The 9,889-nt window shown below is 30.3% G+C and overlaps 1 protein-coding gene across 1 annotated transcript; it reads right to left on the minus strand.

Annotated features, from left to right (window-relative positions):
- LOC18592870 lies at positions 3,663 to 5,735 on the minus strand. Its single transcript, XM_018125451.1, has one exon. The coding sequence runs from the start codon at positions 5,706 to 5,708 to the stop codon at positions 3,744 to 3,746; it is 1,965 nt and encodes a 654-aa protein (XP_017980940.1). The 5' UTR covers positions 5,709 to 5,735; the 3' UTR covers positions 3,663 to 3,743.

The following is a 9,889-nucleotide window of genomic DNA, read 5'->3' on the forward strand; positions in this document are numbered from 1 at the left end:
CAAATTACGAAAATACCCCTAGTGGGTAAAAATTTATATTTTTGCTCCGAAAATTTCCATTATTTTTCTAGGCTCATAATTCATCATTATTCATCATAATTCCTCAAATAAACATCAAGATCAGCAACCAATATTTCCCTAAAAAATTCGGCATAATGGGTTTCAATGGGAGAAAATTATATCTCTAGCTTATTTTTGCTATATTTCAATATAACTTAACTAAAATCACTTAATTCAATAAAATCAACCAAAAATCAAGCTCAAAACTCATCCATGGAGGTTTGGCCAGCATGGGTGTCCATACCTACTTTCTAATTTTGCATGGAAATGAGAAAAAAATGCATGGGTAGTGAAAATCATAAGGAAAATCAATGAAATTTACCTTTTCAATGCTTGATTTCTTGATTTCTCTTGATTTTCCCCAAATTTTCAGGTAAGGTTCTTATTTGTTTTTTTCCCCCTTTTCTCCCCTGGTTTGGACAGCTGAAGAAGATTAGAATTCTGGAATTTTTACCTTTTTAAAGGCTAAAATAATATAATATTATTTTATTTATTTTTTTAATATTTTGTTAATTCCTTAAATTCTAGCCATCCGTTTGTTTCCAAATTTTCACCATACACTTGTCCCACATATCCATAGCTTAGATAAAATTCTCAGACTTATCCAAAGTCTTGGTGGAGTAATTTTTAAAATTTACACTTTTGCCCCTGTAAAAGTTAAAAATTACATTTTTGCCCCAAAAACTGAAAAATTACTCATAGACATATTTTTCATCCCTTATACTCATACCATTCTCCAATTTGTCAAATTTGATCTAAATTCTCTCAAAATCTCAAATTTTGTCCACGAGTGACAAAATTACGATTTCGCCCCTACACTCTAAAAATCACCGAAATTAAACTTTTTCACTGCCAAACCCTCAAATTACACTTCAATACTCAAATCATACTCCAATAAGTCAAATGGGGCCAAAAAAAAAAACTTTTCTAAAAATTCCCATTATGTCCCTAGGTGGCAAATGACCATTTTGCCCCTGGACAGTGAAAATTTCGGTTTGACTCCAAATTGATCCTCGAACTCCAAATCACCATATTAAACCATTCTAGGACTTTAATATTCTTAATTTCATTTTAAATTCTCTATTTGATCTAGTTCGAGGCTTAAATTAACTTAATTGTACCATTTGGTACATTGTCGTCTTTTAACGATTTTTCTTTCGGAGCTTTCCAAGTATGCAAGCATATTGTCAATCATATGAATGACATGGAAAGTATTTTATAAGGTCAGGCTTGACATGCATGGGTTGGGATAAATTTTTAAATAGTGAAATACGTAGTATGATGGGATAATTTAATTTGTCTCCTTTTACTCGGCTTTAGCCGATTTAAATGGTATTTGTTTACTCACTAAGATTTTATAATCTCACCACCCTCCTTTTCACCCATTTCAGGCTTAGGATAATCGATAGATAGCTCATTTCATTGAGGATTACAATTGGACTGACATCCTCAAAATATGTAGGTTTATCTCTCTAGATACTTTTGGTCATTCGTAGGCCCACGTGTCACTGCAAATTTAATTTTATACCTTGATTATCTGTATTACAATATATATGAATTTATTTTACTTTTACGCTGTAAAAATTATTTATGCAGTGTTCTTAAAATATTATTTTATGAGAAAATTGAATATTTTATTCAATATTTTTATTTGATACTAATAGTTATAATTTCATTTTAAACGAATTTTTTAGACATCTAAAATTATTTTTGATTATGAAATATGTGTTTTCCACTTGTATACTACATTTTTAACTGATTTTGAGATTTTTGGAAAAAATGACCAAAATGCCCCTGTGAGACAAAATTTTTATTTTATCATTTTTAAGTTGGAAATAGCTCAAAATCCTTTAGAACATAATATTTGACAATAGTTACTCACCGGGAAAAACGAGAAACTGATATTAAGCCTTGTGGGATTCCGGTTGGCATTCCGAGATACGAGTGCCCATCGAGACACCGCGGCGGTTGTCACGGGCTCGAGGGGAGTTTCGGGCTGTGACACAAACATTTCAAAGGAGGATTCAGATGATAAAAATTAAAGGCTCCAGATTTTATGCATATTAACTTAGATCATGCAAATGTAATGGTCAGCACATTAGAATGATCGATAATTGTTGCATATATAGAAACTTGAAGAGGTTGAATGATTATAAAAACTCAAATCTATTTTCTTGTCACAGCTCTTTTCAATAGGCTTTGTACCTATATATTTTAAAATTAAAATGGACATAATTAAGTTAAGGTTCCCATGTTCCTTGAAATGATGTAAAAAATCCTAGCAAACATCAGTTCTAAATTGTAATATACACATTTCAGAATTCTATTTGAGTGAATCAGAATATTAAAAAAATTAAAAATCTCATTCTCACATGTCCATGGAAACAGATGAAGTTTCTAATTGGCAACATTATAAGAAATAATAAATAAAAACTGAAAACACCTTCCTTGCTGCCACATTTATTTTGCAGCAGTGTCAAAGATATGGATCTAATTCTACAGGGAACCAATGGGGAAGTTTGTTATCTCCTGCTATGCAGACTGCCCAACCATTGCAAGGGTTTTCTAAATTGTAGACACTGCACCTCCTTGCAAGACTAGCTACAGTAAGTCAATCCAAATAAGTCAATAAGCAACTAATCCATTAACCACAAAACTACATTTTACTTCATTTATTCCTTAAATTAACAATATACTCCCACTTGCCCCCATTAATGTGCACCGACCACCTGTGGATCTCTCTATCTCTCTCTTTCTCCAACACTGAGCTTTTAGTGTTGTTGTGTTTCACAAAAGTTTTTCTTTCTGTTCAGAAAGAGAGAGAAAAATTGAGACCAGTCTCATTTGAGATCAGTCTCTTTTGTTTGTACTCTCATTTTTTTTTCTGTGTTAGAAAAGACCCAAAAGAAAGAACAAAGTCTAGCGCTTATATGGAGATTTGTTGTAAATTTATCTTCTTCTTCTGTTTCTTCTTCAGATCTATACGAACTCTTTTTTTTTTTCTGTTTCCACTATTGCACCATGGTAGAATTGTTCAGGAGCATCCTTTGTTTTTTAGTTTTACTCACACAGCAATTTGGAATTTTTGTTGAAGACCCGTTAGAGCTCTAAAACCCCCTTCTTGAAGCCTCGTGGCCACTCTTTAAGCTTATAAGTGACAAAATGAGGAAGTCCTTTTCTTTTAAGTATGTTGCAGATGTAACCTCTTTGTTTGTGCGTGGCATACAGTTGTTTCCCTCTCTCCAATGAATTCGTACTTGAGAATTGCACTTATCAAACTAAAATCAAATTGGATAAGCATGTTATTAGTTAGCAATAAAAAACTTGTGAGATGCTCCATTCAGATATGGTGAATTCAATCTTATTGCTATGAAAAAGGTTTATAACATCACTTTTCTTTTTTTGAGAAATAAAATAATTTTATTGAACACCTAATGAGCACAATTGAAACAATACCAATTAATTAAAAGATACAAAAAGCAATTTCATTCAAGGTCAAACCCACTCATGGAAAAAACCCAATCAAGAAACACTTAAAACTGATGAAGATTTACAAAAAAAGAAGGCTAAAATTGAACAGACACTCATAAAACAAAGGAAAATAAAAACCCTTACAATCAAAAACAATAAGTTCTCCTTTCAACTACACCACCACTTTATAAGAAAGCTAACAATCTCAACAGTCACCGACAATGGAAGTGGATGGTATAGTTGGTTGCACAATATTTACATTCAAGAGCTACATCTTGACAGGGCTGACCACAGCGAGAGCAGGTGTCATAATTCTTTTTAACACAAATGAGAGAATGATGGTGTCTGGAATATACAACCGGGACAATGGTCCCAATTTTGATCTTGGTAAATGGATATTCTCCAAGAACACATTTTAGATGAGCAAAGTTATCACAAATTGCACAACGATAGAACCAATGGTTTGGATCTCTTTTTCCTTCACTTATATCACAGCAATATTGTTCTGAATCTTCATTTTCATCATGAAAAGTAAGTTCTAAAAGGTGTTTATCACACTTGTGCCGAGTTGCTTGTGGTAGTGTCATGCATGTAAAATCCAAAGCAAAAAAGCAATCTTTACATTTGTATGCACCATTTTGATGAATGGCGACACCACAAGCACTCCATCGCCCTTTGAAATTAAAATCAAAAGAGAGAGAGTGCTTGTGCTTTTGACATGTGAGGATATGAGGAATTCTAGCACACCGTAGACAATAATTAAAGCCGCTACCACTCTTGTAAGCAAAGCCACTGCAGAGGTGATGACACAAATTAGAGTTGAAAAAGTTCGTTGAATGGAGTGTGGCCAAAGATAGATGAAACCAATGATTTTTTCTCCTGGGTAATTCAGCACAAGTTTTGTGGAGAAGGAACTCACATTGTGAACAATAGTAAAAAGAAGTTGAGATAGATAGCATGCATGCATCACAAAGTTTATCATCATCTTCCTTGATCTTGGTGCCAAGTGTTAAATCATGTTCATGAAGGAAATGTTTTATCTTCGTGGCTTCTTCACGCTGATTCATTTCAATGATATGAGTGATGGAAGAATTCGTTACTACATTTTCACTAGACTCCTCATCCTGCTCATTTACCTCATCAATTACAACATATTTTTCCATTGCACATTTCACGTGTGCAACAAAATTGCAATCTTGCTTCAAACAATCGTAATGGCCATACTTCATTTGCACTTCACGGAGACAAATTCCACAATCAAGCTTTTCAAGCTCTCGTTTTTGAAAGAAATAGTTGTGAATGATACAATGGTGATGCCGTGTAGTTTTGATGATGCGTGGCAATGAAATGCAATTTTTATGGATCATAATGTGGCATGTAGAACATATATAGGAAACATAATTTTCCTCAGTGCCACATGCATCACAAATGAATGGTTCATCCCTTAATAATTGAGTGAATGAGTGCTCATTACATTCAATATCGCACCTTGGCATTGACAGAAGACATTCAATATCAATAGCAAACTTGCAAGGAAGGCAAAGATAAAACAAATTCCAATGTTCCATATGGCATACCTTACATAAAAGGTAACCACTTGCAAGATAAAGAAGGTGCTTGCGATGGCAAGGGTGAAAAAGTTGAGTAGGTAACTGAGCACATTTCTTATGAAGGTAAAATCGACAAGCAAGACGAACATATACGGAGCTTACTAGGGGTTTTTGACACCGGTGACAATGGGCTCGTTTGAGTTCATCCTTGGTAAGGTGTTTGAGCTCACGAAAATTTTCATCCATGTTATGTGATAGTAAAGCACATTTAATGTCAAAGGAAGCATTGCAAGAAGTACAAGCATAAACAAACATCTTATGGTTTTCTTTGCACAAATTGCAAAAATAGGACAAATGCGATGGTGGATTTGGCTTAAGAGTAAGAATAGGGTGCTCACGATGGAAATGGGAATGACTAATTTCTGGGGGTGCCTCGGCACATTTTTGATGGAGCTGAAACTTGCATTCTCCACAGCTAAATCTTGGGCCTAATAAGGATTCCAAACATGCGGAGCAGCAAGCTTCTCTTCTTTTATCATTATGCTCTTCACCATTGAACACTAATGGATGTGGATGGCTAAAATGGTTAATTTTCTCAATACTCTCTCTCTCCTTCTCATTCTCCATGAGTGAATAATCAAGTTGGGATGATAAGCAAAGACACAATAATAAAGATTTTGTAATCGATCAATATATTTATAACCAAAGAAATAAACTTCTTATTCCTTTTTCTTTATTTTAATGGTGTAGGTTTCTTTATTCTTTTCTTGTGCTTCTTAACAAGCCAAACTTTGGAACACCACACTACTAAACATTATTAATAATAACTGTTAGACTTCTTCTTTTTCTTTTTGGTAACTTGTAAGTAACACTTACAATAATAAATTTTGATCAATGATTTCTTCTAATTTTTGCATTAAAATAATGGTAATGGCTTTTTCCAAAATGACATTGAAAATAAAATCACAAAGCACAGTATCATATTCTGACTTTATAATTTCTCCTTTCCAATATGTTTTTATTTTTAGTATTTAACATTCCTTTTTTTTTATAAGCGGCATTTAATGTATACAACTTAAGTTTCCAATCTAAATAGTTACATAAATATTTATATTTTCACTTTCAAAATTGTTAATAAATATTGGTCTTCATTCATTATTTTAGTGATTGTAGGCATAAATAAGTTTTTTTGAAATTTAAACTATTGGGTAAAACTGTGAATAACCCATACATTTATTAGCTAGATAATTAATTAATTAACTAATTTTATCATAGAATAGCCAATTAAAATAATAAACCACATCCAATTCAAAGTTTAAAAATTTAGATTTTCTGTTCAATTTACTATGATTTACTTAATATGAAAATATTATATATATTCTATGAAAATATTTCTAATATTTACGATTCTTAAATTGTAGGTTTACTTAGAGCCTGTTTGGTCTGGCTTTTTTATAACTTAAAAGCTATTATAAAACTCTTATGAAAAATAATAGCTTTTAAAATTAAATTAAAGTTGTTTGGTAAATTTTTTTTTATAAGTTATAATTTTAGTTAAAATTATCATAAAAGGTATTTTTTTTTTGTTGAGAGGGTAATATTGTAATTATTTTTAACAAATGAGGATATTTTTTGAACAAAAATAAAAATTTTCTTGTATGTTTAAAAGAAGAGAAGAAAAAGCTCCAAGGTGGAGCTTTTTTTTTAAGCTCTTTTTTTAAACAAATTTGTTCTTAAAAAAAAAAGCTACTTTTTTTTTTTAAAAGCTTATCAAAAAATCATATTTGGCCTGACTTTTATTTTTAAGAGGTAAATAAACTGAAAAAAAGTTAGGTCAAACATGCACTTAGTCAATTTACTTTATTTACTAATATTTATTGAATTAACAATGACTAAAGATTTGGTCTTTTATTATATTTTGACTATAAATTTATAAACATAAATAATTATCTGATAGAATTATCCGGTAGCTAAAATTTCAAAGTTTTTCTATATACGAATGATTTGATGTTTGATGCAAATAATTTACATAAATAAATAATTAATTTAAACATCTCGTATATTATTAAAAAAAATCAAAATTTACAAAATCATATGTAGAATAATATAATTCTGCCAAAAATATTTTTCGAGATAGATTGCAATTTCTAAATACCTTGAACCGGACAAAAGGAACAAGTAAAGAAATTTACTTTATTTTCTTTAAGAAAAAAGAATTTTACTTCTTTCTTTTTCTTGTCTCTTCTCTAAAGCATTTACAACTGAAACAAGCAAAGGATTAGAGAAAAGTAAACAAGGATTGTTATTTGAATGATAACTTTTCGAATTTTCTGTTACTTGTAAATGCAGAAGAAAGGAATTTGAATACTTTATTATGTAAGGGTCCTAACTTACATTGTGTCTGAAACCTAAGAAAGAAGTAGAAGAAGGAAAAATATCTTATATCATAATGTGTGAGTTTGAAAACTAAACCATTCTAGATTTAGGTATAAACAATGGTTTTTGAAATTTAAACTATATATTCAATTAGATTATGAATAACCATACATTCATTAGCTAGTTAATTAATAAATTAATTAATTTTATTATAGATTAGCCAATTAATAATAATCGACATCCAATTAGAAATTTAAAAAAATATGTTTTTTCTATTCAATTTACTTAGTCAACTTGCTAAGGTATATTATTAAAGAAAATCAAAATGTATGGATCACCGTCAACTTACTTGATAAAGAGGGACAAGCAAAGAATTTTACTTTACTTTATTTGCTTTTGTTTTTAAAGAATTTTACTTTATTTTTTTAATCCCTTTTCTAAAGCATTTACATCTGAAACAAGCAAAGGATTAGAAAAAAGTAATTATTTGAATGGTAACTTTCTTTTTGGCTAGGGCTTGAATAACTTTTGAAATTTGCTGTTACTTGTATATCCGAGAAAAAAAGGAATTTGAATATCTTATTACATAAGGGTCTTAACTTACATTGTGTCTAACAACTAATTAGGGGACTCTTTTGTATATTGTCAGTTACTAATGTAGCTGCTGCATAGTGCATACTCGGTGTCACTACATGCTGCACCCACCAAAAAACAGCAGCAGAAATATTTTAGATGCTAATAGCCTGCCACCAAGTAGGAAGTTAAGGTTTCCAATAAACACCAATAGAAAACATTTCAAAGGAGAATTCAGATGATAAAAATTAAAGGCTCCATATGTTATGCATATTAACTTAGATCATGCAAATGAAATGGCCAGCATATTAGAATGATCAATAATTGTTGCATATATAGAAATTTGAAGAGGTTGAATGATTGTAAAAACTTAACTTAAATCTAGTTTCTTGTCACTCATTCCAATAGGCTTTGTATCTATTTTAAAATTAAAATGGACATAATTGTTCCAAGGCAATTGTTATAAACTAGAACCCTATTTGAGTGAATCAGCATATGGAAAGAACAAAAATCTCATTTTCACGTGTCCATGGAAACAGATGAAGTTTCTAATTGGCTTAGTTGGCAACATTATAAGAAATAACAAATAAAAAAGGAAAACACCTTCCTCGCTGTTACATCTATTTTGCAACAGTGTCAAAGATATGGATCTAATTCTGCAGGGAACCAATGGGGAAGTTTGTTATCTCCTGCTATGCAGACTGCCTACCCATTGCAAAGGTTTTCTAAATTGTAGATACTGCACCCCCTTGCAAGAGTAGCTACAGCAAGTCAATCCAAATAAGTCAAGGAGCAGCTAATACATTAGCCACAAAATTACATCTTTACTTCATTTATTCCCTAAATAAACAATATACTCCCACTTGCCGCCATTAAATCTTGAATTGTGTAGATAGGATCCTTCCCTATGTACCATCTGAATTGGACAGGTTACGGACAAAAAGGACATTTTCACATCGGGACTCCATTCTGCAAGACTCACGCCCTTGGCTGCCAATAGGTTTATTTGAAGAAAACCCAACTCTAATTCTTAAAATTTTCATTATTGGAGAATTTTTATTTGTACGTATATTTTATATTTCTTATGTTTATTTATTTTAAATATATGTTCAAGAAATAAATAGAAATCCTTGGATATTGAAATTAATTATTTTCAAATTCCCCAACAATTTTGGTAGAAATTAAGAAAATTTTCTCACCTAAGAATTTTCAAGAAATCTATCACTTATAATTTTCTTAAAGTTCCATCATTGGTGGATTCTTACTTATTTGTATTTTTCTTTTCATTTATTTATTTATTTTAAATTTATTTTATTACTTTTTTACATCAGAATAAATAAAAATCATTTCCAAATTCTCTAGCTTTTGGTAGAATTTAAGAGAACTTTCTCACCTAAAAATATTTAAGAAAATTATCGCTTATAACGTTCTTAAAATTTCATTATAAGATATTTATATTTTTTAAATTAAGCACACAAATAAATATCATTATACAATTTTAAAATTGTTAAATATTGCCTTTTTGAAGATTTATTCTAGATAATAAATGCAATTTTATATAATTTAAAAAAGAAAATATTAATTTTATTTTTTATTAACTTCATTATTGTTGTATTTTTTTTAAAAAAATGAATAATAATTAAAAGTAAAAGAACCCAAAAGATTCTAAAAAATCTCTATTGATTCCTTTCATTGTCGAAAAAGGTCAAAGGGAAAGAATCTGACAACAACATGATTGGCATGACTCAATTTGGATTGAGGTTAAGATGTAATTTAGACAATATGTAATTATTAGAATTATTAATTTTAAATTTTTATAAAATACATTTGGAGTTATTATTATTTATTGGCAATTATAG

Source organism: Theobroma cacao, chromosome 8 (assembly GCF_000208745.1).
Source record: "Theobroma cacao cultivar B97-61/B2 chromosome 8, Criollo_cocoa_genome_V2, whole genome shotgun sequence".
Lineage (NCBI taxonomy): Eukaryota > Viridiplantae > Streptophyta > Magnoliopsida > Malvales > Malvaceae > Theobroma > Theobroma cacao.